The sequence below is a fragment of the Odontesthes bonariensis genome, chromosome 16 (genome assembly GCF_027942865.1).
Source record: "Odontesthes bonariensis isolate fOdoBon6 chromosome 16, fOdoBon6.hap1, whole genome shotgun sequence".
Classification (NCBI taxonomy): domain Eukaryota; kingdom Metazoa; phylum Chordata; class Actinopteri; order Atheriniformes; family Atherinopsidae; genus Odontesthes; species Odontesthes bonariensis.
Window position 1 is genome coordinate 33,429,665 of NC_134521.1, and position 17,400 is coordinate 33,447,064.

Consider the following 17,400-nt stretch of genomic DNA (forward strand, 5'->3'; position numbering starts at 1 on the left):
AATTGGTGCTTTTGTTTTGAAAACAGGAAGTGAACCTACCCTCGTAGCTAGCTTGAAACTGCCGTTTTGACAGGAAATGACGATCGGCGACGTCACGTTACGTTGCATCTTGGGTAGTTTGAGTATGAGTAGTGACCTCATGATGCATAACCAACATTTCGGAGAATCTAGTATGCATCCGGGAACTTCTCGCTTACTCAAACTCGCATACTAACTCAAAACGTTAGTAGGAGAAGTGTGCGGTTTCGAACAGAGCCACAAGAATTAAGAATGAATCAAACATATTCCAATAAATAACCAGATCCCAGCTGGACTGTACAGTTGTAGGTTCATGTGCTTGTGTCTTACTTCCAGGGAGGGAAGAGCGAGATATTTGTGGACGTGATCGAGAGGATGACGGTCGTCATCGGCTCCAACGTGAGTGACATCAGAGCAACGGCGGACCTGGCTACATTTACTACCCCCCCCCCCCAAAAAAAAAAGAAAAGACTTACCCCACCACCAACACAACAACATATTATATTATTTGTATTATATGTAATCTTAAAGGTGATAGAGAATGGTTGAATGGGGCATTAATCCTTGTTCTGTGATGTGATATGTAGCCCAAAAAAAATTGGTTGGGTCTGTAATGGCTCAGAACCTCCCTAAAAGGCTCTCTGAAACAGCTATGTTACTATGCTGGGTTTAGAATGCGTCGTTTGCCCTTATTGGCGTCGTTTCAGAGCTTATCTGGCAACCTCATTATGAAATGCAGGTAGGTGTTGGCTCTATTCGGTTGCTGTTGCTTGATTGGCTGCCCTTGCTCTCACTGAAAACAGAGCTATAGAGTAATACACTGACTGAAAAGAAAGCTCATTCTCTTTAGATGAACAAGCCAGAGCTAACTTGCAATTCTTACAACAGGAATATGGCACAACACACATTTAAAACAAAATAAAATGTGATACTTACAGGCTGTACTGATTGCTGGGGTTGATTTTGTTCAGAATCAGAATCAGGCTGCAGCCGATCACCTTCTCAGCGGAGTGCACACCTCGCTGCAGTCTGTCTGTCCCTGTCGGAACTGACCCTCACTGAGCATTAAATTCCGACTGAAGCCTGCTCGGAATCGTGCAAGGTTTGTGAAACTGTCCTCCGTGAAATGCGCAGAGCAAAGGAAAAGTCGGCGGTTGTATGTACTGGGGATGTTGTTAAAAATAAATAAAAGCCATTGATCGGGAACATTGCTTTCCGGGATCGTAGTCCGCTTTCACAGCCTTGGGAGGCACATCAGTTCCTGTTTCTTCGCCGAAGGGGCGTGTCTGAAACGGGGTGGCTGTGGATTTTGGTGTGGGGGGGCGATTGCTGAAAAAGTGACGTCACTTTTTCACAAAAACGGATTGGCACTTTTTCTGGGGGATATTCAAAAAAGGGGAGTACTTGAAACAGAGGTTCTGACACTTGCTGGCACTTCGTGTGTACTCCCCACAGCGGGGAGACTCAGAACTAACACCAAAAACGTGAAAAAGATGATTTTGATTCTCTATCCCCATTAAATACAAAAAGATACCACATGTAGTTATTTAAGTTATTTAATTTAGCATATAGCTCATAACAATAAGAATAATCCACAGTCAGGACTTCTTATTGTGTTGCAAACACAAACTGGACCAGGTTGCCTTTGGCTGAAATTAGCTGCATGACATGATGCCTCAATTCTAATTCTAGTTCAGCAAAACTAAAAATCAAACACAGTCGTGGCTAATAGCAACATATTAGAAAGAGGCTAACAGATAGCCTATAGCCTACGTCACTCAGGTCAATCAGAAATCTGCATCCCTTTATCTTTTGCCCATTTCTCCTCTTCTTCTCTTCTTCTCTTTCTAAACTGGGCACCTGATGGCCTCTTTGGTCTTTCACCATGATGATGATCCATGATGACTCCACATTATTACCTTTGCTTTTCCCATTAACACCGTCCGTTCACCCGTCAATCAACCGGAGTCACGTGACGTAAACACATTCACGTAGATGGCTTCACAGATTTTTATTTTTATTTACATTTTTCACATAACCCAGTTAATTACATGAAGGTATATGGCTCTATGTTCATTTTAGGAATGAAATACAGTTTATTTGGATTGGAAGCAGCTTGTGTTGTGTGGCCTGGGATTAGTCTATCCCGCCTTGGGCGGTCGCCCACATTGCCCATAGCAAAAACCGGCCCTGCCAGTTTATACCTGTGCAACGTGTCTGCATCGATTGGCAGTCAGACCTCAGCTCCCGACGGGTTGACTGATACTTTTTTTCTCATAAAATTCTGCTGATGTTTGAGGACTGTGGCGAACTCTGACTGACCTTTGAGACCTGACCTTTGAGACCTGATCTGTGCTGCAGGGAGTTCTGATGAAGGCAGATGTGGAGGGAGAGATCAGAGTCAAGTGCTACATGCCGAGCTGCTCAGGTGAGTCTGAAAGCACTCAGTAAGCTGTGCGCTACTTTAAAGGGACAGTTCGCCTCTTTTGACATGAAGCTGTATGACATCCCATATCAGCAATATCATTTATGAACATTTTCTTACCCCCTGTGAGCCGAGTTCCAGCCTCGTTTTGGTGTTGATGAAGGTAGTCCGGCTAGTTGGCTGGGGTTTAAAAAATAAAGCGTCTTGCTTCTCAAAACAATATGCGTTCAAAAGAGTAATACATTTGCATCACAAAATCGTTCTCCAGGAAAAAGTCAGACCTCACAATCTCTTGGCCCTATTTTCTCTCCCTACGTATCACTGCCTGCTGCCGTCTGCCGACAGCCGCACCTGTTACGGTGTTTGCTGCTCGGAAGCAGGGAACTGCTTGGTCTGCACTTCGGTCTGCATGGTCTGCACAGCAGGCAGCAACAAAAGAAAAGGAAACAAAAGGAAAGGAAAGGAAAGGAAAAGAGAAGGAAAGGAAACAAAAAGAAAGGAAACGAAAGGAAAGAGAAGAGAAGGAAAGGAAAGGAAAGGAAAGGAAACAAAAGGAAAGGGAAAGAAAGGAAAGAAAGGAAAGGAAACAAAAGGAAAGGAAAGGAAAAGAGAAGGAAAGGAAACAAAAGGAAAGGAAAGACAAAGAAAGGAAAGAGAATGAAAGGAAAGGAAACAAAACGAAAGGAAAGAAAGGAAAGGAAACAAAGGAAAGTAAACAAAAGGAAAGGAAAGGAAATGAAAGGAAAGGAAACAAAAGGTCTGACTTTTTCCTGGAGAACGACTTTGTGATGCAAATGTATTACTCTTTTGAACGCATATTGTTTTGAGAAGCGAAACGCTTTATTTTTTAAACCCCAGCCAACTAGCCGGACTACCTTCATCAACACCAAAACGATGCTGGAACTCGGCTCACAGGACGCAGCAGGGGGTAAGAAAATGTTCATAAATGATGTTGATGATATGGGATGTCATACAGCTTCATGTCAAAAGAGGCAAACTATCCCTTTAAAGCTGGATGGAAAAAGGTTGAAGCCTGCTGTTAACTCACTCCTCCTGACATGCTTACAGAAATGAGAATCGGCCTGAATGAGGAGTTCAGCATCGGGAAGTCGGAGCTCAGAGGTAAACACACACACAGGTGATCAGATCAGGTAACAACTCTCATCTGCTTCCTTTCAACAAGCGTCTTCAATGATTCATGTCCAAATCTGTTGTTTTACAAAGCTGCAGGCAGCTCAAACTTAGTGTATTGAGTGACTTATTGATTTCCTGGATCAATGTAACAGAGTTTTAATGGAGCAAAGCCGGCACGAAGCCATAAAGACACAAGAGACAACAAAGTAACACACAGCAGGCTGAAAGCATCAGCTGAAGCTTCAGCCTTCACCTCACTGACCCAACCTGGAAGCTGATCAACACCAGTTCTGAAGTCAAAGAGGACAAAGAGAAGCTGTGAGGAGAGAACCCAAGTGTTCCACTTTAAAGGGATAGTTCGCCTCTTTTGACATGAAGCTATATGACATCCCATATCTGCAACATCATTTATGAACATTTTCTTACCTCCTGTGAGCCGAGTTCCAGCCTTGTTTTGGTGTTGATGAAGGTAGTCCGGCTAGTTGGCTGGGGTTTAAAAAATTAAGCGGGGGACTGCTCGGTCTGCACTTCAGTCTGTACGGTCTACACAGCAGGTAAACGAAAGGAAAGGAAAGGAAAGGAAAGGAAAGGAAAGGAAAGGAAAGGAAAGGAAAGGAGAGGGAAGGGAAGGAAAGGAAAGGAAAGGAAAGGAAAGGAAACAAAACCAAACCAAACCAAACCAAAGGAAAGGAAAGGAAAGGAAAGGAAAGGAAAGGAAAGGAAAGGAAAGGAAAGGAAAGGAAACGAAAGGAAAGGAAAGGAAATGAAAGGAAAGGAAAGGGAAAGGGAAAGAAAGGAAAGGAAAGGAAACAAAACAAAACCGAAAGGAAAGGGAAGGAAAGGAAAGGAAAGGAAAGGAAACAAAACAAACAGAAAGGAAAGGAGAGGGAAAGAAAGGAAACAAAACAAAAGGAAAGGAAAGGAGAGGGAATGAAGGAAAGGAGAGGGAAAGAAAGGGAAGGAAAGGTCTGACTTTTTCCTGGAGAACGATTTTGTGATGCAAATGTATTACTCTTTTGAACGCATATTGTTTTGGGAAGCAAGACGCTTTATTTTTTAAACCCCAGCCAACTAGCCGGACTACCTTCATCAACGCCAAAACGAGGCCGGAACTCGGCTCACAGGACGCAGCAGGAGGTAAGAAAATGTTCATAAATGATGTTGCTGAAATGGGATGTTATACAGCTTCATGTCAAAAGAGGCAAACTATCCCTTTAAGTTGGACCGAGGATGAGTACTGGCTCCATTTAATAATAATAATAATAATACATAGGTTTTATATAGCGCTTTTCCAAATGCTCAAAGACGCTTTACATAAGGAACAAACAGAAAGCATAGACAAAAAAACAAGACATTATAAACAAGAGAAAAACACTGTTACAGACTTTAGGCACATTAAAACCCTTTATTCTCCATCTCTAACTACATTCCTGAAGCAGAAAAAAACCCAACCTTAAAAAAGCTGGGATGCTGTTTGAAATACCATTTAAAGCAGAACGCAGTGATTTTCAAACCTCATGAACTAACATTTAGACTTTTGTTGTGAGTTCCTGATGTGTTGTGTGTGTTTGCTTTCAGGTTACGGAGCTGCCGTTCGGGTCGATGAGTGCAGCTTCCACCAGGCGGTGCAACTGGACGAGTTCGACAGCCACCGAATCCTCCGACTCTGCCCCAGCCAGGGAGAGGTGCTGAACCATTAAACTGTGTCTTAGGTTTGGGCTGCAGCTCATAACTCAATGCACATTTATACTCTGGATTAAAGTAACATTTAGTCCATTTTTGTCTGTAATCTAAATAATTTACGACAGAGAAAGTTAACAAATCATCAGCCCAACAAATTGCATTCTCCAAACTAAACACAGTGTTGAAGCCTTTACTCATGAAAAACTGTGATTTTAAACCCTCTGTCACCTGATTGTTCTGAGATTTTCTTTCTTCAGTACGTATCTCCCAAATAGAGCTTGGTGTCACTCCGACTTCCTGAAGTGATTCAATTGGATTTCCAATTCGATTCAATAATTCAGTTTCAGTACAAATTTAAGAGGTTTTCAGAAAATAATTCAAATATATACGCATACATGTATATTTATATATCTTTATACACACATATATATATATATATATATATATATATATATATATATATATATATATATATATATACGTGTGTGTGTGTAGATGGTTGGTTGGGTGGGTATACGGATGGATAGATGGATTTTGTAGACGGACAGATGGATGGGTGGGTGGGTAGATGGTTGGTTGGTTGGGTGGATGCCTAGATAGATGGATGAATGGATGGATGGATGGGTTGGGTAGATGGATGGATGGATGGGTGGGTGGATGGGTTCGGTAGACGGGTTGGGTAGACGGATGGATGGATGGATGGGTAGGTAGACGGATGGATGTATGGATGCATGGGTAGATGGGTGGATGGGTAGATGGATGGATGGATGGATGGATGGATGGGTAGGTAGACGGATGGATGGATGGATGGATGGATGGATGGATGGATGGATGGATGGGTAGGTAGGTAGACAGATGGATGGGTTGGGTAGACAGATGGATGGGTAGACGGATAGATGGGTAGATGGATGGATGGATGGGTGGGTAGACAGATGGATGGGTAGACGGATAGATGGGTAGATGGATGGATGGATGGGTGGGTAGACAGATGGACGGGTTGGGTAGACAGATGGATGGGTAGACGGATAGATGGGTAGATGGATGGAGGGATGGTTGGATGGGTAGACAGATGGATGGGTAGACGGATGGATGGATGGGTGGGTGGGTAGATCAAGAAGATGCAAAGAAAGACACAATATGTTCAGAGCTGTTGCAGCAGGATGCCACCAGGGCGGCGCCAAACTACAACTGAAGCTTCCCTTTTGTTCATGTTCCACTTCCTCTGGTCTCAGCCGTGTCATCCTTTGTGTTATTTGATGGTGATGTTCCTCTTCTTCTTCTCCTGTTGCAGCAAACGGTGATGCAGTACCACCTGAGCGATGACCTTCCCTCTGCCCCTCCTTTCCGTCTCTTTCCTGCCTTTGAGCGCGACAACGCAGGAAGGTAAAAAGTTTAAACCCAACTGCCCAGCTTCACTCCTCTCCGGTTTAGGTAGTTTATGGCTAAGTAAACATTAAAGATGGGACATTTAGCAGGATTCCCAAATAGAGGCTGTGTTCCAAACCGCATACTTCTCCTACTACTCCTACTAACTTTTTGAGTTAGTAAGCGAGTTTGAGTAAGCGAGAAGTTCCCAGATGCATACTAGATTCGCCGAAATGTTGGGTATGCATCATGAGGTTACTACTCATAAAAGCGTCTTTGAGCATTTGGAAAAGCGCTATATAAAACCTATGTATTATTATTATTATTATTATTACTCATGCTCAAACTACCCAAGATGCAACGTAACGTGACGTCGCCGATCGTCATTTCCTGTCAAAACGGCAGTTTCAAGCTAGCTACAACGAGGGTAGGTTCACTTCCTGTTTTCAAAACAAAATTACCAATTGTACCGTAATGGCTTTCCCTTCGATAAAAGGCAACGGGTATTCTATTTTGTGAAAATAACCGGAAGTGCGTTGCTCACTGCGGCTAGCTTTAGTAGCGCCGAATTCGTGGGAACAAAATTGTAAATAGCCGGTATTTTGTCAGGTTTTCAACACGTTGGGGATCTAAACGACTACTTTCTCGCCTGAAAATGTTTCAAATGTTGCTAAAGTTTACAGAGTTTAGAGCTTAAGAGAAATCAGCTTCAGGCCGGCTGATTTCGGCTCGGGCAGGAGCGAAATGCATTGTGGGTAAACGCTCTGCATACTGTCTGATCGATCAGTATGCAGAATGGAAGTATGTAGTATTCAGTATGTAGTATGTATGTAGTATGTAGTATGCGGTTTCGAACACAGCCAACAACGCCACCAGGTCCTGTGCACACACACAGGAAGCTGCAGGTTTGTTCAGTGTAATGTCCACCGTTCCACCACTAGAGGGCAGACCAACAACTGCTGACAGAAGGAGGTTTAGCTCAGCAGGCAGGAGTTTGACCTTTATCAGTGTTTGGCTCTGAATGAAAGGTGGGGCTCTCTCTCAGGTATGATGCTTCTATCTGACCCCAGCTGCCCCTCAGCCGTGGCGTCGGTGGGCGTTGTCGAGGGAAACTCCTCCTGGAAACAGGAAACGCCGCCGCTTCAGCATCAGCCGACCCACACCCAGGCTGACACGCTGTTTTTCATCCTTTCATGCTGGTTTATTTCAGACTTACGTCTGTTTTTGCAGCTTTGGCTTCGTGTTCCTCACCACAAACTGAAGCTGAGCTTCAGCAAGCCTGGAAACTTTAAACCAGAGATACTCATTGCGCGGCTCCTCAAGCTTTAATTGGCGGCTCGCACTCTCATAGTAGCTTATAACAATATGGTAACAATAACAATACATTTTTTAAAATAACACACAGCGAATACTGCACAGTATTAAGTATTTTTATTAAGTTTGCGTTTTTGTAGTATTAAGTATTTTTATTAAGTATTACTTAAGGCTTAATGGTGTTTTCTAAAGGGGGAACTGTTAAACCTGGCAACGCAGCCCGCTTAAACCACCTCACACTTGACCGCAGAGCACGCTAGCTCCTTTAGCCAGCGCGAGATACAGGCACAATGGATCGGTTTTTAATTAAAAAAGGGCAAAAACCAGCACAAAAACCAGCACAAAAACCATGCTCATCCTGAATGTCTCACTATGATTACAACAACAAACTACAAATACAACATGAAGAAAGTCGAGGACATGCATGCCAGCTTCCGCTCATCCCAGTATTAAGGTAAATGGGGTCTGAATTGAAAATGTATTGGCTGTGTTGTTTCTTTTTTATATGTAGAAATGCATATTTGCAAAAGGGGACTTTAGTATGTTGTGGTAAAAGTGGCTCTTCCCTTGATGTGGCTCTTGGGAAAAAAATAGTGAGCATCTCTGCTTTAAAGGTTCCAGAAGGTCCGGCTGCTTGGAGGGAAACAGGAAGAGTTACAGCCTGCAACATTTCATTTCTGTTTAGTGGAACCAGGCTTCTGAAGCTGTGTTCTTCCAGCCTCCTCACTGTTAATGATTGCTCTGCAGTCAGTTTCCAGCCAGACGTTAGCAGAGTCCTGCGTCATCAGCTGAGGCCCCGCCTCCCGGGCGCTAAAGCTCGCTCCATCCAGAGGAGCAGGACGCGGTTATATACCCGGCCAGGCTCCAGGCTCCAGGCTCCAGGCTCCAGGCTCCAGGCTCCAGGCTCCAGGCTTCAGTGGGCCGTGCAGCAGATCGGTTCATTCACAGTTCAGCGCACATTCTGAGAGAGAATCTGATGCTGGGTGTTTTCTTTACTGAAGAGTTTCTCCTGCAGAGCTGTGGTGGAGTGTCATTAACACAAAGAGGAGTGTTTGGACTGCAAACACACTCTGTTTACGTTACTCCCAACACTTCCAATGAGACCAGCAGAGGATGTTTATGTTATCAGCCCAGTGTTGCTTTCTGAGAGCAACTTTTTGATAAGAGAGGAAGGACAGTGAGGCCGATGACGTCCTGAAGCAGCCAGAAAAATGCCAAACAATAAGGATGTAGAAGCTCTGCAGTTATTTAGAGTCTCACATAGTTTCTGTGTGAAGCCAGAGTAACAACTCATTTCAGAGCAAACAGATCCAATCAGAGTTCTGTTCAGTTTGGAGATGATGTGTTTACATCTAACGAGGCTGAACAAGTATGGCTTGTTTGGAAGGGCTGCAGGAGAAAGCCTCTTCTCTCTAAAAAGAACATGGCAGCACAGCTTAGGTTTGCAAAGCTGCATCTGAACAAACCACAAGACTTCTGGAACAAAGTCCTTTGGACAGACCAGACCAAAGTGGAGATGTTTGCTCATAATGCACAGCAGCACGTTTGGAGGAAACCAAACACATAATATCAGTACAAACACCTCATACCAACTGTCAAGCACGGTGGTGGAGGGCTGATGATCTGGGCTTGTTCTGCAGCCACAGGACCTGGGCACCTTGCAGCCATTAGCCGCATTCGGACAGAGCAGTTCTAAGAACGGTCCTCCTCGAATTTCGTTCTAATAGCTGCCCTTCCCCAGGGGAACTGTTTCAGTTTGCATTCCCACATGAGTCGGGACCTTGATGGGGACTGATGCGACGCAGCCGTCTGCGACAGCGACGTGTTACTTTAGCGCCACATTCACCAACAAAACAGAACAAAACAAAACCCGGTAAAAGTAAGGAGAGAAGAAAAAAACACCACAAAGAAGCTAACATGGAGAGCGGGGAGGCCACCGTGTTCATGGTCTGCATGATGGTGATATTAATCATGGACGATCACATCGGGCGTCTAACATGGAGGCTGGAAGAGCTCACAGAGTCAGGAGACGAAGGATGGAGCGCAGGCCATACTTCTTGGTTTCATGAAGGAAGGAGAGCAGAGCGCCGCAGACAAAGGAGACCACGTGTCAGTTTAACTTATTAAACACGCGCAAGTTGTGTCCGTGTCGTATGAGGAAACATTTCAGCCTGACAACATGACAAGGGACGGAGCTACCAACCACCAAGGGGCGGAGCTACCAACCACCAAACACCTCCGTCAGATTCAATTCAATTCAATTCAAATTCAAAAATACTTTATTTATCCCAGAGGGAAATTAAATGTTGATGTAGCTCAATTAAATCAAGGAGTTATTATAGATGCTGATGGCTGTGGGCAGGAAAGATTTCCTGTAGCGGTCCGTTTTGCATCCAAACTGAAGAAGCCTTTGACTGAAGAGACTCTGTTTTCCGATAACAGTCTCATGGAGAGGATGTTCAGGGTTGTCCATAATTCTCTTGATTTTATGCAAAATCCTTCTTTGCATTATTGTCTCCAGAGGTGCCACAGTCGTCCCCAGAACAGAACCAGCCTTCTTTATCAGGTTGTTGAGTCTTTTTAGGTCCCTGGTCCTGATGCTGCTGCCCCAACATGACGCAAGAGGAAATGACGCTCTCAACAACAGACTTGTAGAAGATCTGCAACATCTTGTTGCAAACCTTGAAGGACCTTAGCTTCCTCAAGAAGTACAGTCTGCTCTGTCCTTTCTTGTAGATGGCTTCACTGTTGTGTCTCCAGTCCAGTCTGTTGTCCACATGAACACCAAGGTATTTATATTCCTCAACCACCTCCACTTCTTCTCCCATGATGGAAACAGGGTTTGATCTGACCCTGTTTCTCCTGAAATCTACAATCATCTCCTTTGTTTTGTTAACATTCAAGATGAGATGATTGTTCCCACACCATGCCACAAAGCGGTCCACCAGCTCTCTGTACTCAGCTTCATGTCCATCTCTGATACACCCAACAACTGCAGAGTCATCTGAATATTTCTGTAGATGACAGGAGTCTGACTTGTACTGGAAGTCTGAAGTGTACAGAGTGAAAAGGAATGGTGAGAGTCCCCTGTGGTGCTCCTGTGCTGCTGATCACCTGGTTAGACACACAATTCTTCAGTCTGACAAACTGTGGTCTGTTTGTCAGGTAGTCATTAATCCAGGTGATTGTTGAGGCCTCCACCTGAGTCTTCTGGAGTTTCAGACGAAGCAGATCAGGCTGAATTGTGTTAAATGCACTGGAGAAATCAAAGAACATGATCCTCACAGTGCTGCCTGCTTTGTCCAGATGACAGTGGGTTTGTTGAAGCAGGTGTATGATAGCATCTTCAACTCCAACTCCATGGCGATAAGCAAACTGCAGGGGGTCCTGATATGTGCTGGTTTGCTTACACAGGTGGGTCAACAGGAGTCTCTCCAGGACCTTCATAATGTGGGATGTCAGGGCAACAGGTCTGTAGTCATTGATGTCTGAAGGGTGAGTTTTCTTTGGTACCGGAACCAGACAGGATGTCTTCCACAACAGTGATACCTTCTCTTGGGTCAAGCTAAGGTTGAAAAGGTGTTGCAGAATCCCACAGAGCTGCTCTGCACAGGCCTTCAGGACTCGGGGGGCTGACACCATCTGGACCTGCAGCCTTGTTCCGGTTCAGTCTCTCCAACTGCCTCTTCACCTGACTTCTAGAAACAGAAAAGTGGGAGGGGGAGGCAAAGGGGACAGCAGCATCTCCTGATTGGGTTGAAGATGTGTTCCTATAGAACCCAGAACAGACCCAGCTGAGGAGAAGGAGCTGAAATGGTTCCAGGAACTGAGGGCCGTGGTCCCTAGTTCCCAAGGGCCGTGGTCTCGAGTTCCCGAGGGCCGTGGTCCCGAGTTCCTGACGGCCGTGGTCCCTAGTTCCTGACGGCCGTGGTCCCTAGTTCCTGACGGCCGTGGTCCCTAGTTCCTGAGGGCCGTGGTCCCTAGTTCCTGAGGGCCGTGGTCCCTAGTTCCTGAGGGCCGTGGTCCCTAGTTCCTGAGGGCCGTGGTCCCGAATTCCTGAGGGCCGTGGTCCCGAGTTCCTGAGGGCCGTGGTCCCTAGTTCCTGAGGGCCGTGGGCCCTAGTTCCTGAGGGCCGTGGTCCCTAGTTCCTGAGGGTCGTGGTCCCTAGTTCCTGAGGGTCGTGGTCCCTAGTTCCTGAGGGTCGTGGTCCCTAGTTCCTGAGAGCCGTGGTCCCTAGTTCCTGAGGGCCGTGGTCCCTAGTTCCTGAGGGCCGTGGTCCCTAGTTCCTGAGAGCCGTGGTCCCTAGTTCCTGAGTGCCGTGGTCCCGAATTCCGTATGTCCGAATGAGGGAAAAACGGCCCCGTTCCTGAAAAGGTTATAGGAACTGCAGAAGGTTCCTACAGTGGGAATGCGCCTATTGAGTCCACCATGAACTCCTCTGGATACCAAAGTGTTCTAGAGTCAGATGTGAGGCCGTCTGTCCGACAGCTAAAGCTGTGCTGAAACTGGCTCATCAACAGGACAAAGATCCCAAACACAGCAGCAGATCTACAGCAGAATGTGTGAAGAAGAGAAGAATCAAGGTGTTGCAACAGTCCAGTCAGAGTCCGGACCTCAGCCTGACTGAGATGCTGTGGTGGGACCTTCAGAGAGCTGTGCAGAAGCCAGGTTCCCTTCACTCTGAGGGATAATCAGCCTTTAACTTCTATAAGTGGAATCATTTCTAACTTCCCTCTGTAGGGAAACACAGATGTGTCTGTTTTACTGGATCAGTGTCAGATATTAGCATATTATCACGTTAATGCTTTACAGTTTACTCTGTTCTTGTTGTGTCAGGGTGTCGTTTCTTTCTCCTGTCCTCACCTCAGAACTCATTAACAGTTTCTGTCAGCAGCCAGTTGGTCTGATTAACACACTGAAGATGCCTTCATGACACCATGCTTTAACAGATGTTTCCTCCTCTCTGCAGGCTGCTGATGCTCATGAGGCTCCGCTGTGACCTGCCGGCTAAGAGGTCAGTTCTTCCTTCACCCAGCAGGTGGCAAACCTCTGATTAAAGAATTAAAGCACAGCAGGTGTGCTTTAATGATTCACCTCCTAATCTTTGGGTTCAAACACGTCAACAGAAGGCCGCTCAGGTGCATCATGGGAAATGTAGGATCAGTGTGCAGAGTGAGATAAAACATCAGGATATCTGTCCTGTGCTGATAGGATTTGAGTCTCTGTTGAGGCCAAAGCAGGAGAAGTGACCTTTTATTGACACAAGCTCAGCTCAGGGAGAAGAAGCTGTTTCTACTGATGCTCTGATTAAAGTTCGTGTCTCTTAGTATTCGTTTTATCAGACTTTGGAGAAAGCACAGACTGTCCCGTTTAACCATTCTGACGTCAGGCGCACGTTTAAAGCCGCTCTCAGACCTAAGAATGTCTGAAAACAGAGCTGTAAGGCTTCTAATCTCCGTGGGGCAGCTGAGCCTGAAGGAAAACCCGCCCCCCCGGCGGCGTTCCAGCGCCCCCGGCGCATGGCGGCGCATTGTGGCCGCTGGAACGCCGCCCAACCTGTAGGTTTTAAATCCAAAGTGTTGGGCGCACACTTTCAGAGCAGGTGAACAAATAAGATGTTAGTTTTTATCCAGGGCTGGGCAACGATTAAAATGTTTAATCTAATTAATCACATGATTTCCCTGATTAATCACGATTAATCACATTTGTACGCAGAATCCAAAAATGAATCCAAAAGTAGTGTATAGCTTTTAGCATTTAGTTTTATTTTAAATTTGCTGCCATATGAATGAAAGTGCCATAACATTTGTTGTGCAAACACACTTTTAACATCAGCATCTTTCTGTAGTTTTTATGTAGAAGCCTCGCTCCACTGTCTGTTTCCTTGAATGACTTGCTGGTATCAGTTGTGTGTTTTGCCTTTAAGTGATATTTTAGACTGGAACTACTACGGTGAGAAGACAATTCAACTTGGCAGTGTTTACAGATGACTTTGGTTCTGTCGACTCCGCCGTCTGGAAGAACTTTAAAATGAAAATGGCAGAGTAAAGGGCGGATTATAGTTCTGCGTCTATTGTCTTGACGTGTTGGTTTGCTCTGGTCGCGAACCACTTTTCATGTTATGGTTCTGCAACCTCGGTCTGGAATTTCTCGGGACGCACAGCAGTTTCCCCTCGCGAGAATTTCGGTGGGCGGTGACGAGAACTTCGGGGGCGCCGGCGGAAGTGTTTATTTTTAAAAAAAAAAAAAAGTGTATGCAAGATATGGATCTGGAGTTGCTCGACATCGAAGAAGAACAGCTTCTTTTATTGGAGTTGGCGAAAATGCAAAGGAGGAAGCCACACAGACAACCGGAAAGGCACACCGAGGACCAATCACAGCCGCTTTTGTCTGCGCACTTCCGTTGGTGGTCTGCGTGCGTCTGTCGCGTAGTCAGGATTTTTCTGAGGTGCACGACAACGCGCGCAGAGCCTCTGCGTGGGGGAGTGGTCAAGATTTTGACGCTCGCAGAGGCTCTGCGTCCGAGCGTCAGAGGCTTTGCGTCTGAAGCATAAATCAGCCTTAAAAGTTCCGTACCCTTCTCCATGTTTGGTTGATCCTCCGATTACTTTCTTTTCCGGTTCCGCAGCAGACAGCAACAGACTTTTACAAAATAAAAGCTTGTGAGCGACAGACTTTTACAATAATAAAAGCCTGTGAGCGACAGACTTTTACAAAATAAAAGTCTGTGAGCAAAAGACATTTACAAAATAAAAGCCTGTGAGCAACAGACTTTTACTAAATAAAAGCTTGTGAGCGGCAGACTTACAAAATAAAAGACTGTGAGCGATATAATTTACAAAATAAAAGCCTGTGAGCAACAAACTTTTACAATAATAAAAGCGTGTGAGCGACAGACTTTTACAAAGTAAAAGCCTGTGAGCGACAGACTTTTACAAAATAAAAGCCTGGTGAGCAACAGACTTTTACAAAATAAAAGCCAAAATAAAAACCCATATAAAATAAAAAATTTAAATAATAATAATAAAATAATATATATATATAATACAATAATAATAATAATTAAATAATAAAAATAATAAAATGAAAACCCAAATAAAGGCACAAAAGCCCCCAAAAATAATTTTTAAATAATTTTTAAAAAATAAAGAAAAAAAACTGCGTTAATGTGCGATAAAATGGTTATCGACGTTAAATAATTAACGAGTTAACGCGATAATAACGAGTTAACTCGCCCAGCCCTATTTTTATGACAAGAGAAAGTGAAATGTTTGTGAGGTGGCAGCAGAGCTCAGGAACACTGCTGGTTCAGGGCGCTCAGGTGGTCTGAGGCTTCCAGCTGAAGAGCAGAATATCTCCTCTGACATGTGGAGTCAGAGTCTAACAGAGCAGAGAGCACTCACAATGATTAACAGGCTGCAGATTAGATGGCAGCGTGATACCATTATGATGATGATGTCATTGCTTTGTTTTGCAGCGCTGCCATCAACGTGTGCGCCACCGTCCCCGTTCCTAAAGGCACCATGAGGTGAGGCGCTCCCATTCAAATGCAGCTGCTTTGCCTGAACTGATGTTTGCTTTGGAAATAAGTTTGTAGGCAGCAAAGCTCCCTGCGGCCGGAACATATTTGAATATGTGACGCAGGTTCGCCTCTGAGCGCCGGCTTTCTGTGGAAATGGATCAGCTGCTGATTTGTTTTGTAAACTATGAAGTAAAGACGGAGGCCGGCAGCACTTCAACTCTGAGTCAGACGGAGGTTCTGTTTGAGCCCATCGGACACATCCAAACCTTCATTCCGTCCGGTTTATTTCAAAGTAGGGATGCAACGATACCGATACGGGTATCAGGCTGATACTATTCTAATATACTCGTACTCGTTAAAGTTAACCGATACCGTGAATCAGAGATGGGGACTCGAGTCGACTCGAGTCGCTGTTTGATGACTTGTGACTTGACTTGACAAAAAATAAAAGACTTGAGACTCAGACTTGGAAGTTAAAAACTCGGCACTTGACTTGACTTGAGACACGTTGACTTGAATGACTTGAGAGTTATTCAGTTCATGTTTTCAGTTGGAATATAAAATTTATAAATTAATTTAAAAAATAATATTGATTACCCGGTAGGAGCGCAGGCTGAGAATGGCGTCATGATTGGATCCCTACCCTGTCAATCAGTCATGCCCTCTCTGCATACCTTAAGTGTTTATTGGAGAGATCCACCCTCTCATATCAGATATTACCATTAATTACCATTTTGACGGTAAAAGACGAACAGCACAGTGCAAGACATGCGGCATCAACATCTCGGACAGCCAGACGACAACTTCGAACTTTGTTCGTCATTTGAAGATCCATTCTGACCAGTAAGTGCTTGTCAAATTAGCTAATATTATCCTGTTAGCCTAGTCGGTAGTTAGCCAACGTTAGCTTGATATGATACAGGGTGGACAGGTTGGACACATTGGCCAATGATGTTTACTGACAGTTACTTATATCTTTGTCTTTTCACTTTATTAAGATCAGATTCTGCAGAAATCAAGGTGACTTGACTTGCCCAAGAAAAAATTACTTGAGACTTGCACATGTGTGACTTGGTCCCATCTCTGCCATGAACCGATACCAATTTATTGCGTGAAGACCGCGATCAGAGGGTGGCTTTTCATTTTTGTTGTATTTTTTTTAGATTGGTGGCTCAGGGAACAGTGTGGTCAGGCTAGTGAGACCGAAACCTGTCTTCCAATTCTTTGCATTTTTTTGTGGTCCAAGTATCTGTATCGTATCGGTTTGAAAAAAAGTGGTATCGCTGCATCCCTAGTTTAAAGCACTTAGTTTGAATCCAGCTTTATTTATACGCCACCATGCAGGAGGCGACTGTGGAGGGAAAAACTCCCTTTGAACAGGAAGAAACTCCATCAGAACCAGAACCAGGAAGTCCGGTCTGAATGATACCAGTTGATTTAAAGACACAGAAGATGATTCCCAGCTGCACGAGGTCCAGTGAGTCCTGGATCTGCCCCGAGGCGTCTGAGAAGCATCCTGACCAGAACCGCGGCCCGAACCAGCTCGACTGGGTTTCCCTGCTGAACCCTACCCTAAGGGACTGGACCTCGAAAAGGCGGCAGAAAATCCATCAATGGACCAGTTAACAGATAATATAAAGTCAGGGTTCTCTGAGGGAGCTGATTGTGTTTCAGAACCCAGTCCTCATCTGAACCTCTCCAGAGCTTGGTGCTGTTTGATGAGTTTCAGACTCTGGGGCCTTTCACAGCAGGCGTCCATAGACTCTAGTCTAAGGACTAGAGTCTAACCATAGACTATTTACCTGATTCTGGGCCTTCTGAAGGTGGCTGGCAGCACCTGATCTTAATGTTCAGCTCTAAAACACATTTTCTTAAGCTTGTTGTATATTTTGGACCTTTTTGTGTTGTTGCAACTGGAACGAAGCAAGAGGAAAAACAC

At 44.8% G+C, this 17,400-nt stretch overlaps 1 protein-coding gene across 2 annotated transcripts in view; it reads left to right on the forward strand.

Annotated features, from left to right (window-relative positions):
• Positions 1-17,400, forward strand: part of ap4m1 (adaptor related protein complex 4 subunit mu 1) — a 35,095-nt gene that overhangs the window by 10,714 nt on the left and 6,981 nt on the right. For both annotated transcript variants that reach the window (XM_075486932.1, XM_075486931.1), the window contains exons 8-14: positions 355-417; positions 2,380-2,446; positions 3,512-3,565; positions 5,156-5,262; positions 6,552-6,643; positions 12,909-12,953; positions 15,417-15,467. In XM_075486932.1, the coding sequence (XP_075343047.1) occupies positions 355-417; positions 2,380-2,446; positions 3,512-3,565; positions 5,156-5,262; positions 6,552-6,643; positions 12,909-12,953; positions 15,417-15,467 (479 nt within the window). The remainder of the gene's footprint in view (positions 1-354; positions 418-2,379; positions 2,447-3,511; positions 3,566-5,155; positions 5,263-6,551; positions 6,644-12,908; positions 12,954-15,416; positions 15,468-17,400) is intronic.